The sequence below is a fragment of the Carassius carassius genome, chromosome 38 (genome assembly GCF_963082965.1).
Source record: "Carassius carassius chromosome 38, fCarCar2.1, whole genome shotgun sequence".
NCBI classification, from domain to species: Eukaryota; Metazoa; Chordata; class Actinopteri; order Cypriniformes; family Cyprinidae; genus Carassius; species Carassius carassius.
In genome coordinates this window covers 8411153-8439020 of record NC_081792.1, presented here as the reverse complement: position 1 = coordinate 8439020, position 27868 = coordinate 8411153, and the positions used below count along the sequence as shown (strand labels likewise).

At 38.7% G+C, this 27868-nt stretch overlaps 2 protein-coding genes and 1 long non-coding RNA gene across 3 annotated transcripts; 2 read left to right on the top strand and 1 right to left on the bottom strand.

Annotated features, from left to right (window-relative positions):
• Window positions 1-637: 637 nt before the first annotated feature.
• nwd1 (NACHT and WD repeat domain containing 1) lies at window positions 638-20502 on the top strand. The gene is made up of 19 exons (XM_059529059.1): window positions 638-1801; window positions 2650-2735; window positions 2858-2974; window positions 3080-3434; window positions 5129-6401; window positions 8106-8309; window positions 8438-8597; window positions 8695-8812; window positions 8971-9135; window positions 10156-10353; window positions 10952-11074; window positions 15048-15250; window positions 15509-15769; window positions 15849-15939; window positions 17775-17923; window positions 18008-18281; window positions 18408-18961; window positions 19762-19867; window positions 20002-20502. Exons 1-19 carry the CDS (start codon window positions 1684-1686, stop codon window positions 20310-20312), a joined length of 4866 nt encoding a protein of 1621 aa, XP_059385042.1. The 5' UTR covers window positions 638-1683; the 3' UTR covers window positions 20313-20502.
• LOC132119253 (uncharacterized) lies at window positions 3614-27687 on the bottom strand. Its single transcript, XR_009426138.1, has 3 exons — window positions 27557-27687; window positions 4114-4241; window positions 3614-3887 (listed from the first exon to the last, which is right to left on the bottom strand). It is a non-coding gene; the product is annotated as an uncharacterized LOC132119253 (long non-coding RNA).
• Window positions 22873-26999, top strand: LOC132118981 (receptor expression-enhancing protein 6-like). Its single transcript, XM_059528727.1, has 7 exons — window positions 22873-23135; window positions 23916-24009; window positions 24156-24294; window positions 26040-26196; window positions 26606-26682; window positions 26795-26818; window positions 26920-26999. Exons 1-6 carry the CDS (start codon window positions 23009-23011, stop codon window positions 26813-26815), a joined length of 615 nt encoding a protein of 204 aa, XP_059384710.1. The 5' UTR covers window positions 22873-23008; the 3' UTR covers window positions 26816-26818; window positions 26920-26999.
• Window positions 27688-27868: the final 181 nt, after the last annotated feature.

Here is a 27868-nt window from a genome sequence, read left to right as displayed (position 1 = left end):
GAGTATCATCAGCATAACAGTGGAAGCTAATTCCGTATTTTCTAATAATATTACCAAGGGGCAACATGTATATTGAAAATAGAAGGGGACCTAGGACGGATCCTTGTGGCACTCCATATTTTACTGATGATAAATGAGATGACACCCCATTTAAGTATATATATATATATATATATATATATATAATGCATGACCCTGGACCACAAAACCAGTGTACATTTTGCAAAATTGAGATTTATACATCATCTGAAAGCTGAATAGATAAGCTTTTATGTATGGTTTATTAGGATCGGACGATATTTGGCCGAGGTACAACAATTTGAAAATCTGGAATCTTGAGGGTGCAAAAAAATAAAAAATATTTAAAAGACTCTGAAAATCACCTTTGAATTTATCCAAATTAATTCTTAGCAATGCATATTACTAATCAAAAATTAGGTTTTGATATAATAACACTAGGCAATTTACAAAATATCTTCATAGAACATGATATTTTCTTTATATTCTAATGATATTTGGCTAAAAAGTAAAATCTTTAATTTTGACCCATAAAAGGTTTTTTTTTTTTTTGGCTATTGCTAAAACTATACCCCAGCGACTTAAGACTGGTTTTGTGCTCCAGGGTCACACACACAAACACACAGTACGTAAAATAAACCCCAAGAAGCCATCATTTCATAGAATAGAACCAATGCAAATAAAGTGTAAAGATATTAATAAAAACAGTATTCTTCCACCAAACAATGTAGTTCCTCAGAAACAGTTGTGGTTACAACAAAGTGGATGCTGAGCAACACACAGAAGTAAACAAAGGTGTATGTTTGTAGAGTAATTTACAACAGCATCGAACACGGCTCAACCAATCAGAATCAATGACCGGAGCTATCTGTTTTATAATAGAATATTGAAACCAGTAAAATTTCTGTAAAAATGCAAAAGTTATTTTAGCATATTACATAAATATTGCACAATCTTGCCTGGGGCAGAGTACATTTTGATTTTGACTCCTGATTCCTCAGTGAATGCAGACTTAGGTAATTCTCTCTCAGGACTGAATGGTTCTGCGCACATTAGAGAGGCTTGAAACAAACAACAGAGAAACAGTTAACACACATGCAGAGGTTCAGCTAACAGCACAATAAAATCACTTGCTTTCCTGGGTTTGTGCTCCGTTTCAATAGGTTAATATCAATACTTGGCATTTAAAATCATTTTATAATTATTTATGTTTAAGCAAAATGATTCCACTATCTTTGCTGATTCATAATTATAAATGAAAAGCAGCCATTTATGCTTTAATACACTTCAGGTTAATTAAACATGGGGCAGCTGCTCTGGGTCTCCAGGGACTGATCTCTGCTGCAGGCGGCGGGTCTCTCTCGGCCTTCCTGATCTCAGTGGATAAAATGACGGGTGCGGAGGAGAACAAACAAATGAGCTTGCGCGCTTCACAACAGAGCTGTTTTCTTTTCCTTATTGCTGGGGAAAACATATTTTTCATCTAATTAATATTTGGCTTTCAGGTTCTTTTTTCATGTCTCAGACTAAGCAGTGATGATCGGTAGATCTGGAGCTCTTTGTTCAGTGCTGTAGAGTCACTTTGGGGCGCTCAGATTTGGGTGGGTTATGAGGACAGGAAGGCAGGCGCTCATCCTCAGGATTTCTTGAGGTGTGTTGGTCGGGATGGCTGTGGTGGAGATGGCCGAAGCTCTTGGGTTGGAGGCTCTGCGGGGACAGAGCGCTGATGCTCTGAAGCCTGTTTCCAGAATGGTGCGGGTGTTCATCAGCTCCACACACTCGGGTGAGGCTTGCACTGCTTGTTTAGTCCCTTTACCTTTGTTTTTTGCTGGAAATTTTTTTTTGCTTTGTATTTAAAGGTCATGGAAAACCTGTAAATGTAGGGAATTTTGAATCAAATTGAAATTAAATTGAAATGAACATTCTTAAAAAAAAAAATGGTGATTTCTATAGTGATTTTCTAGTTGTGCTTGGTTCTAAAAAGTTTTTCAATTTGTGTGCAGTCTCTATAAAAGACTAAAAAAAAATAAAAAAAAAGTTTATCCAGTAATAACAAGTGATGGGAAAATCATGGAAATGCATTAGTGTGGCATATATGTCACCATAATCTGCAATGTTTCTAAATTGTTTTTTATTTAGTGGAGGAAGGCAGAATTAGGGTCACACTTTAGTTCGGGGAACAATTATGAACTATGACTATTGCATCAGTAAACTCTTAATTTGTTGCTTATTAATTGTAAGGTAGTTTTAGGTATGGGGTAGGATTAAGGGAATATAAATGCAGATTAACGCATTATTATTGCTTTATTAGTATTAATAAACAACCAGCATGCATGTTAATAAGCAGCTAGTTAAAACTGAGAATTTGTCTGTAAAATAAAGTATTACTAGAATTAGTGTTTGTACTAATATTGAAATATTAGAATAGTCCTGATTTATTGAGGTGGTCAGGTATTTTCTATAATGATGCAAAAGCACACAAAAGACTGCTGTATTAGGCAATCAGTTTTCAAAATAGTGCTCTTGGTTTTGAAATAAACATACTCGTGTTATAAGATAATTTACATTAATAAAAATCACAAAACGAACTCCTTAGGGACCTGACATTAATACATTTCATTTATTTGACAGACATGAAAAATGAGAGGAATGCATTTTGGGAGAAGGCCTATTCTGAGTTGCAGGCACACTGTCAAAGTTTGGGTCTCGTCTTTGAGGTTAGTGATGAAAATATATTTGCAGTAATCCTGGTGACAAAGGTAAAAACTGTCTAAAATGACATTGCATTTTTATTTATTGGGCATATCCACTGTTCAAAAAGCAGCCTTTTTTCCCACAGTTAGTGGACTTCAGATGCGGAGTGCGTGACATCTTCACATCTGATCACTTGACAACTGAACTGTGCATTAAAGAAATCGAGTCCTGTCAGAGAATATCAGATGGCCCAACTTTTATTGTACGTTTCACCTGCAACCTAATTTTATCCATATCTTTTGGACATAACACTTGTGTTGGTTCTCTGAGCATAAGTGTAATTCTGTATCTATGTTTATGTTGTCAGGCTCTGCTCGGTAATCAGTACGGCCATCGATGCATCCCACGCCTCATACCAGAGACGGAGTTTGAGTTGTTGCTTTCAAAACTCCATAAAGATTCAGACAGTTTAAAGCTCCTTAACCAATGGTTCTCCAAAGACAGTAACTCAGTCCCACCCACATATGTCCTCCAGCCAATCACAGCTCACTATCCTCATTACAATGACAGGGGCTCTGAGAGCGGACAGTTGCATGATAATGACGTCATATCCTGGAATGTGACGGAGTCACGACTGCTGCAGGCTCTCCGCACTGCTGCCCAACAGGCTGAGAGAGAAGGGTATATCAGTGTTGACCAAAAGCGCAAGTTTTTTAAATCTGGTGAGAGACTATTCTATGAATATGGTGAAAAATAAGGCACAGATATTTTTTTTCTCATTTCAAACCTGTATGACTTTTGTTTATTTTAACTCTGCCTATACGGCAAAAGCCAGTGGGTTCTAAAAGAGCACAGGAACCCACTGACATTCGCTGTATAACCAGGCGCAGTAGTCGGCAAGGAAGTCGACCGGAAGTTGAAGTCGGCCGCCTGCCGCCATCTTGTAGCAGAACTTCACTTGCGTTAGCATTCCCATTGACTCCCATTCATTTTGGCGTCACTTTGACAGCGAATAACTTTACATCTGAGGTGTTTAAAGACTCCGTTTGATCATTATTTATTTCTAAGGATACACGACAATGTATAAAGGGCTCCATTACCTTCTATGTTACATTATGGCCCCGTAGAAACAGTTTTTGTAAAAATAGGCTAACGATTGCGTCATAACCACTCGACTCTCTGTCGCATTACCGTACAGACAGGAGGAGAAGCTCGCAGGCAATTAACTTAATATGGCGTACTGGCGCTACAATTTAAAATACTATACAAAATAATTAATCAGAATACTTACTCCTGCTCACTCACGCCAAAGAACTCCCTGCTCAAGCTCGTCGTCTCTGCAAGATTAACGATGGCAGTTTGCACGCACAGCCACTTAGAAGATTTAGACAGGTTGCTGACGTCATCAAGCTTAGTTTGAGTCTGCGCGTCAGAAACGGAAGTGCTAAAAATAGCTAAAAATGGGCTTCACTTGTCTCAATTGAGTTCCAATGGGGTCGCTGTGTCCATTTCTTTTACTGTCTATGGTTCTTCCACTGGTGGCTGAATGCTGTACAGCCCATAAACCCCGCCCTCTCATCTAAACTAATTGAAAGTGAGCCTGCAGGAGTTTGGGTGGGACTTTAAACTGCGGCTCCACCTGATCACTACTGCAAGAACAGTGACTGGTGTAATGCATTGCTAAGTAATTAATAACGGTTTTATTAATTTTACTATTACTATTTTTTATATTTTATTAATTTCTACTATTTTATTAATTTTCACTTGAAAACGTAGTGGATTACTTGTAATTGTAATTAAATGAATGCCAAATTAAATTAAAAACTGAATGAACTATGGAGCAATTCTATATAAAACAATAGCGGATTTAACATCTAATGTTAAAATGTATGTTTTTAATATAACCTCCCTTTAAATACTTTGGTCAGTTCAAGAATATTTTATGCAGTTTTATTTATTTTAAAGAATTAAAATAGTAGTTTCATGTCTATCTTTTATGCCACTGACTTTTTTAAAGTCAGTGGCATAAACCAACAACAAAAAGGCATATAACTTTTTGTATTATAGTGTTTCAGTTTCCCTTTATTTCATGTTGTTTGCAATTTTTACAACATTATTATCAACCGTGTTTGTCTAAGTAAATTTCAGTTTTTGTGATTTTGTGTATGTTTATATATATATTTTTTTTGCTAGGAATAAATATTAACTAAACATCTAAACATTAAGTCAAGATATTAAAGAAAAGTCAATGAGATTATTTACACTTCCTCTTGCCATGTTCCAGCCAAATTATTTTACTTCTCGTGTGTTACAATTATAATTGTTTGCTGTTTTTAGTAAAATGTGGGACATGAGTCCTGTCTTAGTTTGTCCTTATATTTGAATGATTATCATGCTTTTTGTGTGTATTTCATAGTCTTAGAGTATGAGATGGAGCAAGGCTTTCTCCAGACCCGAAAGGATGCATCAGCGGTGCTGCTTTTCCGTGAACTTCCACGACTCAGTAAAAGAGACTGCAAGAAAAACTTTGCAAAGTTTCTTCTGGACGTCGCAGCCGATGGCTTGCTGGACACTGACGCCCGGGAGCTCTTGGCCGATCTGAAGCAACGTATCTGCAACACAGGTCGCTTCCGACCTCTCTGCATGGAGCTCACCAAAGGAGCTATGGACCCGAGCCGCAAAGAACACAAGGAGTACCTGGGAAAACTGTGTGAGCAGGTGACATCCCAAATTAAGGAACTGATCAGCAGGAACGCTCTGCAGACTTCAGGAACTTGCAGCATGGTAGATCCAGGATGGTCTTGGTTGAAACAGGAGATCTTCCATCACGCCATGCTGAGCGAGGAGAAGTGCTCCGTGTTTAAAGGAAGGGACAGCATTCTGGGAAAGATCAGCATTGCCATGTGGGAGTCCACTAATGCTTGCCATGAACCACTTCTGGTTCATGGACCTTCAGGGGTTGGTAAAACTGCTCTGCTTTGCAAACTGGCACAGGAAATGCGAGGCGTGGTTGACCATCGGGGAGTTGTGGTGCTGAGGCTGCTGGGAACATCTCCACTCAGCTCGGATGTTGACTCTGTTCTCAGAGGTGTTTGTCTTCAAGTGTGTGGAGCTTTAGGGTTGCAGTTCCCCTATCCACATATTGCCAACGTGCATGAAGAGCTAGTTCGTTTTTTCCATTCCATGCTGGAAGACGTGTCAAAACAAGGAGACACACTCCTACTCATTCTGGACTCATTGGACCAGCTTTTAGAGGCAAACAAACCTCATAAACTAGACTGGATACCTAAAGTGATCCCTCCCAATGTGCAACTTGTACTCTCCATTTCTGATGACTGTGTTGAGAAATGTCAATCTTTGGTTCAAGCAGAACAAAACATCTTTAGTGTGGAACTTCTCACGGATGATCAAGGGAAAGACATTATTGGTGGATACATGAGTGCAGCTGGACGCAAGCTGACCTCAGAACAGTTAGACACCATCTTCAACCGCTTCCAGCAAAGCAGAAGCCCTTTGCATCTGAAACTCATGCTAAACTCTGCCAAGCAGTGGTCCTCCTGCACCTCCATGTCTAATGTTCACCTGGGGATCTCTGCACAGGAAGTGATGACACAGTTTGTGGAGTCACTTGAGGAGAATCATGGGAAGAAGCTAGTTAGTCATGCTCTGTGCTTCATCCTGTTATCAAGGCAAGTCATATTTTGTTATGTTGGTTTTAGGAGGATCTAACATGTTAACTTTTTAATGACAGATTATGAGGATTCTTTGGTAATTTAGTATAATGAAGTCTTTATACTGCCAGGCTTTGCCACATCCAAATTGCATGTAAAAATTTTACGGTGCATAAAAGATGAGCAAAGCTAACCCTGTATAAATGTATATCGTTTTACAGTTGAATTAATTCATTTGAATCATTTAATGGACCTTGGTGGTAGAGCCCTACATTTCCCAGCATACTCTTATTTAATCAATACATTAGACAGATTCATGGTATTTATGTTAACATAGGCTATTTTTGTTTTTTTAATTGTCATATTGGGGGTAGTCGTGGCCTAATGGTTAGAGAGTCGGACTCCCAATCGAAAGGTTGTGAGTTCGAGTCCCGGGCCAGCAGGAATTGTGGGTGGGGAGAGTGCATGTACAGTTCTCTCTCCTCCTTCAATACCACGACTTAGGTGCCCTTGAGCAAGGCACTGAACCCCCAACTGCTCCCCGGGCGCCGCAGCATAAATGGCTGCCCACTGCTCCGGGTGTGTGCTCACAGTGTGTGTGCGTGTGTTCACTGCTCGGTGTGTGTGCACTTTGGATGGGTTAAACGCAGAGCACAAATTCCGAGTATGGGTCACCATACTTGGCTGAATGTCACTTCACTTTTTATATTTAATTTCTTAAATTTGTTTCAGTTAAATGTTAAAGTATTAAATACACACACACCAAATGTCCTCAAATATGCTGTGAAATACTCCTCAGTGGTCCCCACTAGTTAAAAAGGTATATAAATCAGACAAAATATGTTTTTATTTAAACCTAGTGTGCACTAGTTCTTCTTGTTTTTGTGATGGGTATGTGTAGGGGCAGGTATTGAAGCCCGTTTCTGCCACTGAATAAAAAGTAAAACAAGGTTATTGCAACTTTATCTCACAATTCTGACTTTTTTTTCCCTCAGAATTGCGAGTTCATATCTTGCAGTTATTCCGAGTTATTAAGTCAAAATTGCTAGTTATAAAGTCCGAATTGTGAGTTTTTCTCACAATTGCAAGTTCATGTCTCGCAGTTCTGACATTTTTTCTCAGAATTGTGACTTGCGGAATATAAACTCATAATTCAGTGAAAAAAAAACTCTAATAACTCAGATTTAAAAAAAAAAAGAATTGTGAGAAAAAATTTCGCAATTACCTTTTATTTTTTTATTTAGTGGCGGTAACGGGCTTCCATAGGTAGTGGCTGCGTTAGTTATCATTAGCCACATATAAAAGTAATATTAAAATGAATGGAAAGTCTATGTAATGTCCTCACTAAGAGTGTTATTGTTTGGCTAATGACACTTATCACTAATAATGTGCTTGTTTTAATTTCTTTAAATTCAATAACATTATTTTTCTTTCATTACAATTCAAATTCCAGTGCAACATCATGTGGGTGTAGCCAATTCTATTCAAACTCGCTTTCATATTTAAATTCACATTCCATTGGAAGGTAGCCAATTCTTAAATTCTGAATTTTGAGTTGCCATAGCTAATGTGTTTAAGTAGCCTCTGTGCCATGTTAAAAGTGCTTTTTGTGGCTATATTTGCCACTTCAGACATTTCAGAAACTAGCCTTCACATGTCCACCACGCATCGCAATGAACATGTAAGTTTCTAAATGTAATTATTTGTTTTTTATATATTCAGAAGTGGTCTATCAGAGGCAGAGTTACAGGATGTCTTGTCATTAGATAATGACGTTCTGGCTGAAATTTATAAGTACTGGCTTCCTGCAAGCCACACACTCCTGCGCTTCCCAAGACTTCACTGGTCCCGTCTCCATCATGACCTGACAGCTCATCTGACGGAGAGATGGGAGGGTGGTGTTATTCTGCTGGGTTTCACCCACAGGTAAAGGTTTGCTTAGACCTTTCTGTTACCACTGATGTGTTCGGAATTTTCCCAGCAGTCAAACAACATATTAGGGAAAGCACAAGTGCCTCCTATGCCTTTTCTAGATCAGCCTTTGATTTTCTTAGGCAGTTCGCAGAGCTGGTAAGGAAGAGATATTTATCACCCGAGATGAAAACAGACATGCACACAATCCTAGCCGAATACTTCTTAGGACAGTGGAGTCGGGGGCAGCTCAGGCCAATCATTCTGCCCTCACTAAGTATGCTGCTCAATGCTGACAGAAAGGTATTGTTCAAGATCACAAAATCAGCACTATGTCAAATATGCTTTAGATGCTAAGTAACCTGTATTTTTGATGGTAAAACATGCTGTTTTTTTTAAGGTACCACCCCAGCCCTTGTGGTTCACTGAAGAAGTCGCCAATATGCGGAAGCTTCACGAACTGCCCTATCATCTCGCTCATGCGGGCAAATGGGAGGAGCTACGCCTGTCAGTGCTCGGTGAGGTTTAGATGGGAATAGTTACAGTCAAAAATAGCCAAATCTATTGGACATTCTCTTGAATGTCACATTGACAGCTTTCTATTAACTTAATTATATCAACATGTACGACATGTATAAACAAATATAAAAACATGAATGTGCATTTACTCTCACAGGCAGTCTGGACTGGTTATGTTGTAAAACTCTGCAGTGTGGCGTGAGCTGTGTTATTCAGGACCTGTCGCTTTGCACTGACCTCACAGACTGTCCTGAGATACAGATGCTGAAAGAGACATTTCTGCTTCTTAAGCCCTCGTTAGATTTTAGCGACGGTCGTGTAGGTAAGTGTATTGACCAGTAACATGTACTTAATAAAGCAAATGTAAATAAGATTACATAAAAGTTAAAGGGGACATTGGATGCTACATGCACTTTTACAAATAGTTTGAACTGAAATGTGTGAAGGCAGTGTGTGTACATAACCATCCTATAATGATAAAAATCCACCCATTGTTTTTTTTTATCTCATTAAATCATTTACCCTTTCTCAAATCGAGCCCATCTCTGATGTCTGTCTTTATGACGTCACACAGACAGGCCCCTCCCACGATAGTTTGATTGACAGTATTGTTTTAGCACAGACTGGACTTGCGTCTTACTTTAGACCCACCCTGAATGAGCTGTCATCAGTCCACCATTGTTTCACCACTGGAGAAGATGTAGACAAGAATGACTCCTAAGCGATCGAGGTGTTCTGTTGTTGGGTGAAATAATGAACATAGGAGTCGTCATTTACTCCTGACATCTGAACCCACTGAAGACGCAGTGGATTATGTTTGTTTTTGAAGGGAATGTGCTCCCGATCTACATAAATGCATCTATGTTCGCGCAAATCATTTGTTATCCAGCTTCAACAACAGAAAAAGTTGCAAGTTTCCCGCTGAATACGGCTAAAGTAAACAGTCCCTCAGAGAGCGCTCAGGAAGGGAAGGGCGGCGTCAGCAGAGCTCATTAACATTTAAAGTAAAATGCTACAAAACGGCTTGCTCTGACAAGAACTGTTTTTGACAGGTTGTTGTACACTACCATTGAGAAATTTTAACCAAACTATGTTACAGACTTTTCATTACGACCCTAAAAAATCATATCAACTTGTGGAAAATGGGCATCCGATGACCCCTTTAAGAAATAGAATAAGACTGAAAAAATCAATCACACCAAATCATCATTCTTTAATTTTCCCTTTAAACATGGTTAACAATTCAAGAAATCTGCCGCAATATAACTATAATCTTTCAGTATTTGTATTCATTTGTTTATTTTTTAACTGAACCAATTCTTCTGTCTCTCGCTTCTATAAGATCCCTCACTTTTGGTCACAGAGATCTTTGCCAGGCTGCAGGGCCTCCCTGATCTCTACCCCTCCGTGATCGGTCAGCTGTGTTCTCAATGCGTGGACTGGTTTGGTTCCTGTACTGACCCAGTGCTTGTGCCCAAATGCAGCTTCTTTCAGGCCCCTGGGGGCCCACTGAAGAGCACACTCACAGGGTTCATGAAAGGTGACCCAAAGGAGCTCAGTAATAGTTTTATTAAAGATTTTAGAGTAAAAACCCCTCAACACACAGTGGGCCTCATTCATGAAACATTCCTAAATGCTTATTAATTTTAATTTTAAAAATAAGCATTTTAATACGTAAAATGGACCTTCCTGAAAACTCTCCTCTGGATTCACAAATACTTCGTAAAGGTCAGATCTGATAGTTAAATGTGTATATGTTAATGAATCCAATCATTTGTAAAAAGGGCACGCATGCACGCTCCTTCACAATTAACATATTCCCCCCAGCTATGCACATTGCGTATCTAGGAAAGGTGTGGAATCCTTTGGACTCAAATCTCAGGCTATATGCCAAACTATATATGAATGCATGACCACACAAGAGTTTTTGGCCAGCTGACATAATGCCTTGGAGGAGGTGTGAATTTCAAACATGTTCAAAATCTGAACTTTTTCATGAATCAGAAAATTTACGTCAGAATGACTTTACGAATTATTTACACAAAAATTAGTTTTGCTCATGTTTGATGAATGAGGCCCATTCTTTTGCTGATCTGCTTAATTAACTTGACACCATTGCATTTTCTTGATCTTTCAAGGGGTGAAGGCCGTCGTGCTGTGCTCAAAGAGACAGCTGCTGGTGGCAGGTTCAGAGGATGGACTGATTATAGTCTGGAGTCTAAACAATCTCCAAACTCTTCATACTCTTTCTGGGCACACAGGTAGGTTCTCAACAATATAGTTTCGGAAGTAAAAACTCCATTAATTTTCTTCACAGTGAAATTGATTTTAAACAATAACTGATAATTGGGTAGTGCGAAACGAAAGACAAAGAGCTTGAGGAGAATCGGGATCAAAAGAGGAGTTTACTGACATTAGGTTAGGATACAATACAAATAACAGCATTAACATAGACAGAAGTGTTAATACACATACAATCACGGACGGGGGAGAACTGAACAGACTGGGTATTTAAACACACAGGTAATGAGGGAACTGGAGACAGGTGGAGAATAATAAATTACCAAAAACAAGAAAAGGAAGATGACCAAATAAGGAAACAAAAGTTCATAAACGTAACAGTTCGCCCCCTCCCGGAACGGTGCATCCTCGCACCGCAAGAGGAATACCAGCGGAGGGAGGGTGGGGGTTCTGGAGGCGGGCGAGGAGCAGGCAAGGAGCAGGTGAAGAGGGAGCATGGAGGTAGGGACCAGGGCGGAGTTGATGGAGGGAGGTGCCCGGAGCAGGAGGAGCCAGATGGTCCTCCAGAGACCAGCCAGGACGGAGATCCATGGTGGTGTCGACGGCGGGAGGAGCCATGGTGGAGAATGGGCAGACGACACCAGGGGGCCAACAGGCGGAGACTGCACCGGTGGGTGAGGAGCCCAAGATGGAGCAGCACAGCCGCAGAGCCAGGGAGACGTTGAGGATCCAGAGGAACTAGGTGGAGCAGAAGGCTCTGGCGACCAAGGCGGAGGCGGGGTCCTGGAAGACCGCTGTGGAGCCGGAGTGACTGAGGATGACGGTGGAACCAGAGGGAAGGAGGAGCCTGACAGAGCCGGAGGGATGGAGTGACGAGGTGAAACCAGAGAAATGGAGTCCCGAGGCGGTGGATGGTCGACGACTGACCAAGGTGGAGCTGGAGGGAAGAGGGAGCCCGGTGGAGCAGCTGGGATGCCAGGCCACGGTGGAGACGAGGGAGCTAAGAGCCAAGGCGGAGCCGTTGGGTCGAAGGACCGAGGAGGAGTCCAGGTCTCGGAGGCTGGAGGCGGAGACAGGGCCTTAACACGCCAAGGCGGAGCTGGAGACTGGCAGTCCAGCGGCGAACCATCGCGCCCAGATGGCGCGGATTGAGGGTGAGCTGGGACTGACTGGCACCAGCAAAGATGACGTCGAGGAACTGGCTGGTCTAGGAGGAGGAACGATGAGAGGAAACACAGGAGGATCAGGGCTGGACGGAACCAGCGGAAGTGGAGCAGAGGGACTGGCAGGTCTAGGAGGAGGTGGGAGAGGGAGGCTGGGAGGGAACACAGGAGACACAGGAAATTCAGAGCTGGGTGGAACCAGCGGAGAAACAGGAAATTCAGAGCTGGGTGGAACCAGCGGAAAAACAGGAAATTCAGAGCTGGGCGGAACCAGCGGAGAAACAGGAAATTCAGAGCTGGGCGGAACCAGCAGAGACACAGGAAATTCAGAGCTGGGCGGAACCAGCGGAGACTCGGGAAGTTCAGAGCTGGGCGGAACCAGCGGAGACATAGGAAATTCAGAGCTGGGCGGAACCAGCAGAGACTCGGGAAGTTCAGAGCTGGGCGGAACCAGCGGAGACACAGGAAATTCAGAGCTGGGCGGAACCAGCGGAGACACAGGAAATTCAGAGCTGGGCGGAACCAGCGGAGACACTGGAAGTTCAGAGCTGGGCGGAACCAGCGGAGACACAGGAAGTTCAGAGCTGGGCGGAACCAGCGGAGACACAGGAAATTCAGAGCTGGGCGGAACCAGCGGAGACACAGGAAATTCAGAGCTGGGCGGAACCAGCGGAGACACAGAAAACTCAGGGCTGGGCGGAACCAGCGGAGGAACAGAAAACTCAGGGCTGGGCGGAACCAGCAGAGGAACAGAAAACTCAGGGCTGGGCGGAACCAGCGGAGGAACAGAAAACTCAGGGCTGGGCGGAACCAGCGGAGAAACTTCAGGGATTACCTCCATAGACCAGTCCATAAGATCCATAAGTTGCTCCATATCCTTTCCCGAGACCGAACACAGCTCACCCTCAGTCGCGGAAGTGTGGGTAGGGCTTTCCTCCACCCCCTCGATCTCCACGAAGACTCCCACGATGCACGGTGTTGCCGGCTCACAAACCTGGTCAGTCGCGCTCTCGAGGTCCTGCATTGGCTCACGGGCTCTGGCTCCGTGCTCCTTGATGGTGGCTGGCTGGTATCTGGGTCGGGAGTGGGGCTGGAGATATCCTCTTCGGTGGTGCTGATGGTAAATGAAGATCCATTTTTCTCCAGCACCCACTCCACAAAAGTGGCGAAATCCTCTCGGGGACCATTCGCTGGTAGGCTTGCCTTACACCGCTCGCTCAGGCCGGTGTAGAAGAAGTTTGAGAGCGAGCAGTCGGGGAAGTGGGTAAGGCACGCCAGATCTAAAAAGTCCCTGGTATGGTCCTCCAGTGAACGGTCCAGTTGCTCCAGGCATAGGAGACGGACTGCTGGGATGGCCATTCCGGGAGAGGGAAGAAAACAAACCAAAAAGAAAGAAAAACGCCGCTAACTAAACTGTTTTGGTCCGTGATTCTGTTACAAATTGGGTAGTGCGAAACGAAAGACAAAGAGCTTGAGGAGAATCGGGATCAAGAGAGGAGTTTACTGACATTAGGTTAGGATACAATACAAATAACAGCATTAACATAGACAGAAGTGTTAATACACATACAATCACGGACGGGGGAGAACTGAACAGACTGGGTATTTAAACACACAGGTAATGAGGGAACTGGAGACAGGTGGGGAATAATAAATTACCAAAAACAAAAAAAGGAAGATGACCAAATAAGGAAACAAAAGTTCATAAACGTAACACTCTGAGGTTGCTTCCTAATTTTATGTGCTTTTCTTGAACCCATCTGCTCAGATTAGTATAACTTACTTTTAAAATAATCATGTTTATTAGTGGTGAAGCCTACATTACCCATGATGCTGTACTGAAAATTCCACCAGAGTTGCCGCAAGTAAAGCACTCCAAAAGAGATCTTTAGCTCCGCCCACTCCCATGAAGCTCTGTGAATTACATAATTGAGTCGGTCTCTGTATGCACTCAAAATACTTAAATATTCAGTATTGTGCCTTTGTCTTTTTGTCAGTTTTACATTACAGTTGTTTGCTTCAATTAAAAGTCTGTGATGCTGTGATTGACCTTGTAGCTGGTTTGCTTGGTTCATGGTTTATAACGCTTTTACAAAGACTTAAAAACAATCTCTTTGGAAAAATGGCTGGGAATATAATACTTATAAATAATACTTCCAGAACCAGCACTGCTGAAAATACAGATTTTTTTTTTCGTTCTGCTGGCTAGTCAGCCCAGTAATTCATATTGTTCATTTGTTTTAGCGATACATCTTTATATTTGTTATTTATATTGATGTATTTTTTTATTACATTTTGATTATTCTTTACAAAATGTAGTTAATTTATTTACTTTTTTCTTCTTCAAATAGAACAGAACAAAATAGCCCTGGTGTAAGATGAGACAAACAGTCCCCAATGAGACAGTAATGCCATGCTCCCTTAAGAGTGTTCACTTCAGTTCCCCCGTAGTTCCCTCAAAGGACGTTGCTATGTTACAAAAAGAGCACTCTGCTATGGGAGCTGTGCAGTTATATGGTGTTTCACATGACATTGTTGATTGCGGCATGAATTCTAGCACGCTCTAATGATCAATCAGAATTCAGGACCGGTACTATCTCTATTATTATGTGTGTGTATATACATATCAAGTCAGAAGTCAGTAAGAGCTCTATAAGTACTTAGTATAAGTACTAAATAGTCAGCCAAACAAATAAATACGAGTCATGGCTAACTTAAAATAATGTTCGCTCACCAATTTTCAGATAGTTTCTATGTGCCTATTAGAAACTTAAGTCAAAATGTATATGGGAATATAAACCTTACTGTATGTTTCTCTTTCTCTGTGTAGCGGGGGTGCTCTCCCTGAAGCTGATGGACAAAACCAGTCACTGTATGTCTACTGGACTCGATGGCACACTAAGAAAATGGTGTCTGATAAGTGGACAACAGCTTTTCTGTATCACTGATGCAGTGTCTGTCCAAACACACACCCCCACACACGTTCATATGAATGAAGAAAGGAAGATTGTCATAACCAACCCAAGCAGCCTAGTATGAAATACTTTAATTTTATTTTTTTTTAATTAAAGAAACAGTTCATGATAAAATGAAAATTGTCATTATTCACTCGCCCTCTTATCGTACCAATCCAGGAGCCAGGTGTGTAAACGTAGCCACAATGCTGAGGCTGCTAGACAAGGAGTTTTATTTTTCAGATTCAGATTTTCATTTTTGGGTCCCTTTAATCTTTTAAGTAGCTATGTAGAATGCTGTTAGTTGATATTTTCTCTGCCATCCTTTCCCATACAGGTTAAAGCTTGGCACGTGGACACTGCAGAGCCCCTGTATGAGCTGACAGCAGAGGTTTGTTCTGTTCTTGGTGTTGTGGGAGATGCTGTAGCTTGCATATGCAGTGAGGGGGTGCTCTGTTTTTATGACGTATCCACTGGCATGCAACATTCCCAGACCCCCCTACCCTGCTCTGCTGGACACCACAATCTCACCTGCTCTCTGACACTCTCCAAATACTCCAAGATACTTATTGCTTTTGGGGAAGGCCGTCTCCATTCGGTATGTATCTTGTTTCAATAAAGACCAAGTGAAATGTAGCATTTCAGCTTTATTGGAAGGTCTTTGTGTGTGTGTGCAGGTATGGAGCCACAGTATTGAGTCTGTGGTTGATCTTCCCTCTCCAGCTTTGTTCCTCAGAACATCTGAGGATGAAAAACTGCTGTTCGCAGGTGCTTTAACATGAGTCCTTGTCTGATTATCTTTTCTCATTTATTCATTACTCTTGAAGTGTGAATCACTAACACTTTTCAGGAAATCAAGATATGAATGGCTCACCTCAAATATATTAGACATCACAGCATTAATTAAATAGCACTTTCCATGAAAAGGGTGGAAAATAAGGCTTGTAATTAAAAAAAACGTATTTAACAATGTGATGTACATCATCTTTAGTTTTGTTGTTTATCCCCCTTAGTGGATCAAACTAAATACAATATTGTGTTTTATATTATATAAGCATGTTTTGAATATTTACATAGAATTCAATAAATACTATAATAAAATGACTGAGAGTAACAGGGTTGTAGATTACCAAAATTATCAGATTATTATTATTATTTGGAAAAAAATTGACCCAGGAAGGCATCAAAACTCACTTATTTTCTCATTAGTCCTTTAATGTATTAGTTAAAGCTTGCCTGTTAAATATGTTATACACATTATAACTGTTTTATTCTATATTATCATGTATTTTAATAATTAAATAAAATGTAATTAATTTTATAATTAAATTACTGAATGGCTAACTGGGTTGCAGATTTAGCATAATTGAATCTATCACTCAGCAATCTAGTTTAGGACCTTTTTTGGTATTTAGTTTCCCATAGCTATTTTTTTTTATTATTATTCATTAATTATCCTTGCAATATTTTGGTGAGAGTGCTTAATATCTGTGTTTCAATGATTGTAGAATCAGAGTACATGGGGAAAAGACTAAGTATTACTTTTTTTGGTCATTAAAATTAGTTAGTTATGCTAAGAAATATAATGTTATACGTTAAAGGGGTCATATGATGCGATTTCAGGTTTTCATATCTCTTTGGAGTGTAACAAGCTGTTCATAAATAGATAAGATCTATGTCACGATGTGGGAAGATTTGCATAACACCGTCCAAATGTTAAGCAAAGAAAGGAGGAGTAACATTTTTTTCTTGCAGTAGCATTGATGCTGCCGCTACAGTGTCGTTGAGACACTGTATTTCATTGTGAAAGCAAAACTACTTTGTTGCTTATACACCGTGCATATGAACTTAGTGTACATATATTCAGGCATTGATCAGGCATTTAAAACAGCTACCGCCTTGGTCCTTAGCGGACCCGATTTCTAAGGGGGATTTCTCATGACACTGGCTGTTTTGTCTCGCAGCTTGTAAGTACGTTTTCATATAAAAAAAAAAAGACCTCTGATGCTTCAAACGATTTTGAGTAACGCTTGTTGTTTGTTGTTTCTCAGATCACAAATGCACAAATGGTTTTATGTTTACACGGCATATGACCCACGACACATGCATAAAAATACAATATAAGTCATTGTAATCATAAAATATGTCCCCACTGGATGCAACAAATGCCTCATTTGTAATGGGTTTTATTGTTTTTGTCTCAACGCGCCGGGACATGGCAATCATAATATGGTGATGTGTGTAACATTTCCGTCAGACGCCTGAAGTATTCGGCCAATCACAAAAAATGGGTAGCTGGCCAATCAGAGCACACCTCGGTTTTCAGAATGATGAGCTTTGTAATGTACGTTCCAATAATGTACATTATGTGGAAAATAATGTGTTTTTTAAACCTTAAACTGCATAAACACATTGCATTACACTAAATACACAAAATAATGTTCTTATTAGCAACATCATATGACCCTTTAAACATGCTAGTTTTTGGCTGACTGTATTTATTTTGTTAAATAAGATTTCATCTACAACACTACATTTCATCTACATTTGTAAAATGTTTGCTTGTGTGAAATCCTTTTTTTTCCACTTTTTTCTTGTTGAAGGATGTGACAGAACATTGTGCGTGTTCCTCGTGACACTAACTTCAATGCAAAGGGTTCTGGATCTTCACCATGACGCATCAGTCTTATGTGCCGTCTCAATCAGTGAAGGTAGTGAAATCATCACAAGTGCCCAGGATCGGATTGTACGGGTCAGTTTAATCCCTTTCTTCCCATAGAGTTTCATCTCACTGCCATTGTCCCGAAAGGAAGTTGATCATCTTGTGCTCTTTAAGGTATGGAGCGTCACCACAGGAGCCCTGCTGGACTGGATCGGTGTGATGGATTCTGCTGTGTCATCTTTGGCAGTCCATCAGCGTACTATTATCTCTGCCTCTGTTATTGCCAACCAGCTCAAAGTATGGCAACTTGACTACAACACTAAGAACAGGAGCAAGTCTTTCATCCCAGCATACTACCCTCTAGTGGCCCTGTCGAAAGACGGTGACACAGTATTCTATGTGAAAGAGGGAAATAAAACACAGGTTTTCACCTGGAGCTGCTCGGAAGGTGAAACATGTAATAAGAAGATACTGTTTTTCTTTGCTGTATTTATGTGCGCGATATCTTTAGCATATGAAACTAAAATCGAATCTGCAAAAGTTCTCAAGCCAAAGTTGTTCATGTGTTTCACAGGTCTGTGGTCTGACAGTATGGACGTTTCCTCAGAAGTGTGCTGTATGGAATTAGCCCAGCAGAAACGTCTACTCTTCTGTGGACTGCGGACTGGTACCATCCTTATTTACCCACTAGACTTTGCCCAAGAAACCCTGTGCCTACCACCTCCAGAAAGCCTACCAATGGTACGCAGCATGGCCATCAGCCCGCGGGAGGACAGAATGGCTGTGGCATATGAGGATTTGGTTTGTCTCTTTGAGATTACATCGAGAGACAGTTTCCCCTGTGTGGACGGCCCGTTTGAGAGGTACTCCCTGTGCCTGCTGCATTCCCCTATCTCTGCCATGGCTCTGCTGTCTGACTGCAGGCTGCTCTATGGGACATTTGGTGGTGAAGTGGTGATCTACGACTTTAAGAGCGCCACGGCAGCCGAGCTGGATCATCACGGTGCAGCCATAACCTGTATCACGTTGAGCAACTGGGATGCACAAGCATTGATTGGCTCTCAAGACTGCGTTCAGAAGTTGTGGAATCTGAGTCCCGTCTTGCTGAATCACACCATGGAGTACAAGGTGAGGGTTTGCAGGTTGCTATAATTGATTGAGCTTTTTAAAGAGTTTGTTGCTGGCATGTTTTTAAAAGTGACGTGACATTCAGCCAAGTATGGTGACCCATTCTCAGAATTCGTGCTCTGCATTTAACCCATCCAAAGTGCACACACACAGAGCAGTGAACACACACACACACACAGAGCAGTGAACACACACACAGATAAATGAATAAAATAATCCCAAATACTAGTTAAAATAGGTTTTAGAGGAGGGTTGACCACTTCTTTAGCTGGTCAGGCTGGTTGTAACATGTCAGGCTGGGAGACCAGTTGACCATCCTGCTAAAACAAGCTGAACAACAGCTTGACCAGCGTAAACCAGCCATGACCAGCCAACCAGCCTAGGCTGGTTTTAGTTGTTTTTATTATTAATATTATTTTGGCTGGTAACAATCATTAAAAAAGTTTGTAGTTAACATGTTTTCTAAGCTAACTCTCAAATACTTGGTAAAATTGTTTGTTGAACTATAAATTGCCTGAGGGTAAATCTGTTTTGGCTCAGTTCACAATTAATTTTAAGTTGTTGTTAGCATGTTGCTAAACTAACAACTCGAATGGATTACTTAAACATACCAATTAACATTTATCTATTTTAAACTCAATCATGTTGCAAAAACCTTGGACTAATGAACTCATTAAGAAGTAATTCTTCTAAATTTTCATCAGTGTGCTCTGCATTTGGAGAAAGCCTATGATAACGTGTCAACAAACAACCATTGTGTGATATTAATAGGGCATGTATTGTCTTGTTCCATCTTCAAGGGTTTTTATTTTGAAGGCGTCCTCTGTGCTGTCTTCTCAATAAATGATAAATATGTCTTCACTGGATCCCTGGACAAAACCATCAAAGTCTGGGATGTCTGTAGTGGTGAGAACTGTCCACTGTTGTGCATGACACCTACTTGTTTATTCCGAATCATTCTGTGGAAGATTTACTAATAATTTGCTAATAATGTCTTTCATTTCTGATTTATTTGCTTGACTTTGGTCATTTCACTACAGGTTGTTTGCTGTACGTCCAGTTTGTCTATTCTCCAGTCATAAAGATGATGCCACACAAGGATGGATTTGTTGCTGTGTCCCAGCATGGCTCTTTCATCAAGGAAGGTTTCCGCTGTCCAGACACCCTTAAACCTGGATACAACCCCCTCCGGGTCTTTAGAGCACATTACCGAGTAACCTCTCGGGAGAAAAGCCTGAACGCTCCGCACACTGTGATCAACGAGCTCCCAGATTACAACCCTGCGCAGTTCAATTTCATCGGCATTGGTTTGATGAAAAGCAAAACATCCAACACGTGTGTTCTCCTCTAAATATGTTCTAGGTTGCAAATCTCTTACCCTTGCCTCTTACTATTTGACACACTGTTTTCCTAATGAATGTTGTGCAGTTGCTTTGACGCAATGTATTTTGTTTAAAGCGCTTTATAAATAAAGGTGACTTGACTTGACCTGTGTACAGAATTAGGCTATACACTAGGAAATCATCTGTGTAATTACATAATAAGTAATAAGAACTGAGTAATATATATATATATATATATATATATATATATATATATATATAAACAATCAATTAATTTGCTATTTATTCATTTTATAGTAATTTAATCAACATTGCAAGTGTTAAAAGTAAAGCAGTGTGTAAGGCAGCAGGTTCCAGAATATATTTTATTAACATTACAGATAATATAAACAAAGAGGCACTGGAAAAATATCGTTTTTAATGTTAGTACGGAACTTAATCACAGCTTTTGCCTTAGTAACTCCCAGAACAATGAAGAATAATAATCACATTCTTTGAATCTAATTTGTAACATGTTATATCTTGGTATTTCGAGTGCCTGCACATGGTGAAGGGTGAGCGTATAAAACCAGGCAAGTCTTTCTGTTGAAGCAAAGGGTTTCGGTCCTGTTACATTTCCTCTTCTTCTGTTTGCATGTGTATTGAATGTACCTACAGTACATTTCAGTTATGATCTATGAGAGATAATATTTCTAGTGGCTCATTGTTGGTTTTACTGTGGTATATGTACTTTGGGTGGCTTTATTTATTTAAATTTTTTTTCACTAAATAAAACAATTGAGTTGAAATGCTTACATGAATTTGCTGTACTTGACAATTAAGGGCAGAACCTGAATCCATGTTATCCTGAATGTGAGACTGCTCTAAGAAACATTAATATAAGGATGCAAGACTTACCTTTTGTACCAATAGGTTTGCATAATTATTGACACTTATGTTTAATATTTCTTTATTTGAGTTATTTTTATTATGTGTTTTATTTTAAAGTTTTTTTTTTTTTTAAACCACACATTTTAGATCACACATAGAGAATGGGAATCTAAGTCACGCCACGTTGGATTCCGCCATGTTTTAGATTTAAGGTTAGTTTTTAAAACTGAACACTTATAATAATTGTAATGATATTTATTTATTGGTGATATAATCTATTTATGTATACACTATATATATATATATATATATATATATATATATTCTTTACCTTTTTCTGTAAAAGATCAATAACATTTTCCAAGTTCTGATAGCAAACAGTCACCTTCATCATCAGCTTCTCTGTCCTCTCTTGAACCTATCAACAAATATTGAAAGTAGTAATTTTTTAACATCACATAATTAATCCAAGACAGGATTTGGTCTAAAAGTTTGTTCCTGTAGCTCTTTTTTGCTTTTATAATACTGATCTGGAAGGGGTAATATAGTATGTACTACACAAACATTATTTCTCAATCATAGTTAAGTGTTTGCACGCTTCTTTCATAACAAGAGATAAATGAATATGGTAAATGTTGTATATACCTGACTCTTAAGCAACTTTGGCATAGATTCCAGCAGCTGAACACCTTTAACACAACAGCACCCATTTGTCTTAAATATCTTCAATAAAAACATTTAAAATCCAAACAACATACAGTAGGCACATCATTAAATATAATACGTACGTATATGCATATTTAATATACGTTTCCCTGAATTCAGGTATGGGCCACTTTTTTGTTCAACTCGTAATTTAAATGTTACTTAGCCTACAATTCAGGTGTTTTTTCCTCTTTTTTTTTCTTCATTACGTGTAACTTTAAGATCCAGCTTAATAATTTAATTTGAGCTCAGTTTATTTATTGTGTTATTTGGAAGGTATGTTCTCTATTATAGATCAGTGGCCCAAACCTCATTATATGAATTATCACGTCAACATATCCCGAGGTTGTCCAGTTGCCAGATCTTGTATGAAACGCATCCTTCTCACACAATCGACACATTCCTTCAACTTGGCAACCTACAACAGCGGGAAGGAAAGGATCACTGGTAGAAATGGGACGAGATGAGACGACTCACGTGGTTCCCCGGTGAAAGAAACAAATATATATGTAAATTGAGGTATACTTCAATAGGCTGTGGTTTAATTGATTAAATATGAGCGCTGTAAGTTGGAAAGCGCCGCTTTGTTTACTGCGGTTAACGGGGAAATTGCTATATTCCTGGCGAAAAGCGAAAGAATAAAGAGAGAATGAATTTGCATTTTTCAATAAGCCCTTCTGCTTTTTAAGTCCAAAGCCAAAAACGAGCCTTATTTATAAGCAGAAAACACGCAGTTTGATATATAGCCTAGGCTGCACGCAGTTAAAATAACTGTTTGATAATAATTGTGTAAATTAATATAATAAATTAATAAAAAAATATGTAATATAATAATTGATACTTCCCGCACCGACCCCAAGCATGTACAGATTGATTATTTGCCAGAATGTTAGTTGTAAACACATAAACGATAATCAAATTAAGGTAAACTAGAGTGGCAGAAATGCATTTTAGTTAATTTAAAGCGACGGATCATTGCCCTCCTCTCTGATATCCTCCCGCAGACACAGATCTGACAGTAAGCGGATTGAGTCTGGTCAGACAGCGAAACTAGCCGAGACACCGCTCATGCTAGCGTTCACACACCCGTCTCTAACTGCAGAACGGTACTCTTTCCTCTTAAGCCACGATGCTGGCCATATTTACTAAGATCAAAGACCGCGTCGAGGCTTTTTTGAACGAGAAGAATATAGTCACTGACTGTCTTAATTCAATCGAAGAAAAAACAGGCATCAAGAAACGTTATTTAGCGCTCGGTAAGTCCTCATTTTAATCAAAGCACGCTTCATGTTCTGCATATACAGTAGTTGTGTTGTTTCCAAACGAAAGTACCCGTATTTATGCATTTATCTCTAATATTAATGTAACAGGTGCTCAAGTCAGTCGAAGCTGCGTTATACAGTATTGTTAGCATGTGAAATAAATTAGCTTCGTATCATTACTAAAGACAAAAAAATTATCTTCATGAAAAGAACAGAACAGTGAAATGAAAGAGCTGAAATGCAGGAATCATTTTCTGATGAATAAAGTTCCTCAGAAGGAGATCTGGTCTATCGTCACTCAAGATCACTGCTCATCCACAAACAGTTACCATGATGGCTACACACACTTACATACACACTACTGTTCAAAAGTTTGGGGACAGCGTTTTTTTTTTTATTATTTTTTTTTTTAAGAAATTAATTATTTTTACTCCGCCAAAATAAAATGATTTTCTTTAAAAATGAAATTAAAAATGTCAAATCAATCTTATTATGGTATTATATAACTAAATATTAACAAATTATATTATAGAACTTTCTATTTATCAAATAATTTCGAGAATATTAAGCAGTACAGAAATGTTTCTCAAGCAGCAAATCAGCATATTAGCATGATTTCTGAATGATGATGAGACACTGAAGACTGGAGATGAATGCTGAATGCTGAAAATTCAGCTTTGCGTCACAGGAATAAATTACATTTGACAGATTTCACACGTGATTCTGCAGTTTGTTCAGTTGATTCAGAAGGATATTATGATTCTCTCCCATCAGGTGCTGTTGGTGTGACCGGAGCGTATTTATTATTCGGATACGGTGCTTCTCTGCTCTGTAATCTGATTGGTTTTGTTTATCCTGCATATTACTCGTGAGTTATGTGCTTTTAAGGTTTTTCACAAATCAGCAGTTGCATTAACCTACACTGAATCTTTATTATAAAGTGTATTTTTTTGGTTGCAGTAACTTGTCTTAACTGGGGTATCTTTCATATTTTGTTCTGTTTAAATGTTTTAGTATCAAAGCCATAGAAAGTCCTGATAAGGAGGATGACACTCAATGGCTGACATACTGGGTAATCTACAGCTTCTTCAGCGTGGGTGAATTCTTCGCTGACATCTTTCTCCACTGGTTTCCTCTCTATTATGTCTGTAAGGTAGGTAGAACAAGGCCATGCTTTCTCTGACTAATATCTGATTTAAAAGGATCAATTATTACCAGCTTCTGTCTGCTAATTAGCAGAATATATATATATATATATATGTGTGTGTGTGTGTGTGTGTGTGTTATTTGAATTATCTGTTACAGCCAGTGTTTTTATCTTTAGCTAAAACTAAAACTATATATAAAAAAGGTATAATATAGAATATTAATATTATAGAATAATATTAGAGGAAAAGCATAAGCTACAGATTTTTTTCCTCGGCAACTAACACTAAATTACCAAACTGAACAAGTAAATAAATAAAAATGAAGCTAAATAGAAATACTTCTTATTTGTTTTCTCCATAAGAAACAAAAACTAATGAGAAAATTACAAAAGCCTGTAACAAAATCACTCAAACCTAATGAAAATAAATGCAAATATTTAATGTATATATAATAGTATACATATAATACTAAAATAAAACATGTATCTGTGTTTTTGTGCTTTTATTATATTAGTTTAAATTTTGTTTAATTTTATGATTTGAATATTAATTATTTTTAAATGTTTAAATACAAATATGATTTTATAAAATGTGAATTATTTTATGAAATATCCTGAGACTCTAAAATGTAAACTTTAAATAAAATACATAATTTAAAGCTACACTATGTAACTTTTCCATGTTTAAAATTACAAAATGTATCCCTCCTGTTAAGTGCAAATTTCAACCATGTTTTTAAAACATGAAACCAAATATTTAAATATATCAGTAAATTTCTCAGACTGACATTGTCATTTATTTTTTTATTTACTTACACTTTACCTACCCAATATTTTAAATATTTTCTTTTAGGACAAAACATTATTTTTTGTTTTTTATATATTTTATTTATTTATTTATTTAATTGCTTCATTTCCATAGAAAAAACAAAACAAACAACAAAACAACATTGTCCTCTAAATCAGTCACATTATCCAAACATTCTTCTAACAGCTCACTCACAGTGTATCATGCGGTCATTTTTTTTTTTAGACAGAGAATTACTTTTTTTTTTTTTTTATTGTGGGGACATTTAGTTTTCCCCCATGAGGAAAACGGATTATTTTGTTTGTTTGTTTGTTTGTTTTTTGTAAATGTAAAAATGCAGAAAGTTTTGTGTGAGGGGTAGGATTAAAGAAATGAAAATACAGTTAGTTCAGTATAAAAATTATTATGTCTATGAAAAGTCCTAATATAATATGGAAACAACAATAATTTTTGATAAATTCTTGTAAAAAATGCGTGTGCAGTGTTTGCAAACACATTATTGTATGAAATAGTGGATTAAGACATAAGGAGCGTTAAATGACTGAGTTCATTATAAAACTGCTTTTTTACTTTACCCTAAACCACTGTGGTAAGACATATAATATTTATTCACATTTAAGAGTTACTGAAACAAATTTAATAGGAAAATGTATGATTTCATCATTTGTCTGTGCATGTTGCGTCACTATATGCAGTAGAAGTAAACTGAAGCCACAACAACCGAACCTCGAAGCGAAAAGAGGTAGTTTGGCAAAAAAATGGAAAGCGAGAGTACCCACAATAAAACTAAATAAGGTTTGATAAACTTGTAACTCTCTGCCGCTTTAGTCTCTTTACCTTAGTAGGGACAACTCTGTGGTGCTCAATGTTAGTGATGAACTCTCACACCAGATAACCTTTCCTTCACTCCCTTGTCCCTTTGTGTGTGTGTGTGTGTGTTCAGTGCTTGTTTCTGTTGTGGTGCATGGCTCCGGTCTCCTGGAATGGTTCTCAGGTTCTCTACAGGTATGTGGTGCGCCCATTTTTCCTGAAGCATGAAGCCAGAGTAGACGAGATCAGCGGGAAGGCCATGTCAGCAGCTGAGAACGTCACGAGAGAGGGTATGCAACATACGAGCTGTTTCAAAACACCAATCTTTCTTCTTCTTCCTATTTTTTATTTTTTTTTGCCAGTACATCTGATAATCAAATAACTAAACAGTTATACATGTTAAAACAGTTATATATGTTAAAAGTTTACAGCAAGTAGACAAATACCAAGCTGAAGGTTATATTCCAAATATAGAGACCGAGAAACAAATACATTACGTAACATTTCTTTTAGAATTTTTTTAACAAGCATTTCATTATTATAACTGTTAATGAAGAATTGTGCACGACTTAGTTTGAGCTCAAGTTTAAGGGTGAAACGAGTCCTGGCTCATTTGTTTAGGTGAATGTAAATGTTCAAATATTTGTTGTCATCTGTTTAATTTGGCACTTGTCCTATCAATCATTCTCTCTGTTGCAGTTCTTCACACTCTGGTGAGAAACCGGGCTGTTGGCCCTGCTGAGCCTGAAGCCAAAAGACTGCCCAGTTCTGCTTTTGTATGTCATCATATTGCTAATAAACCCACATTTGATAAGTCATACGGTTTTATATTCTTTTGCTTCCTGCAAATTAATCAATCTGTCTCATCTTGCATGCGACTGACTGCAGACTGAACCCACTGTTGATTAAATGGTATGTTTTCAATGTATGTTCATGTGTGAATGAGGTGGGAGCTATTTGTTTTAATGAATATGTTAAAAACAATATGTATTTTTTTTTTTTGCAACATATAGGTGGCTAAAGTGATCTGAGCAAGAGATGCAGCATCATGTTGAAGATAGTCTTCACAATTTCAATAAACTTTTATAGCCAACATTTTAAACGAACTCATTTTTCTCATGTACCACTGACATCATCAGCTTAAATCCTAAAACTGAATGAAATATATCCAACTGTTGAGTTTTTTTAGATGAATATACAAATAAAGGTGACTTGACTTTAATATGTTAACTTGCCAAATGTGCAATAGAAACTATTTTCATTGTCACCATGCTCATTTTTTTTATAAGATACACAAAAGTCATTTTGTGATATATTGTGAAATTCTGAATTAATAATAGAAAAAAGTAAATTATATTTTTATTTGCTTAGAAATCTGATTCATAAAAGGACATCAAATCGAAGTATGCAGAAAATTATACTGCGTGCAATCAACTGTAATACCTATTTTATTGTAGATCCTATATTCTGATTTTATTTATTTATAGTTCTGAGAGCATTGTTGTTTAAAGTGCCCCTATTATGTCTAATGAAAGGTTCATATTTTGGTTTTGGGAGACCCAGCAACAGGTTGACAGGAGCAGTTCTGATTTGTTTAACGTTACAGTGTTACCGGGGAAACCGCTATTTTGACTGCTCCAGAAGCGGCACCTAGTGGCAAATAATGAATAAAGAATACACTTTGGAGACTTTGGAATGAAGACCAACGCGAAAGAACAACAAGATGAAACGGCTTGGGATTCGTTAACATTTCTATAACTTTATACACGGTGCACTTTCAGATTAAACATTTTGCAGGATTTTTTCATTCACTTAGAACAGTGTTACACACTGCATGAAAGGTTTTCAAAAATCCATAAGAGGAGCACTTTAATTTGTGTGTCGGTGTTTGCTCTAAAGCGATCTCAGCTTGTGTATTCTTGTAATAGTTGCTTTTTTCTGTACTGCGCTGTTAAAAAAATA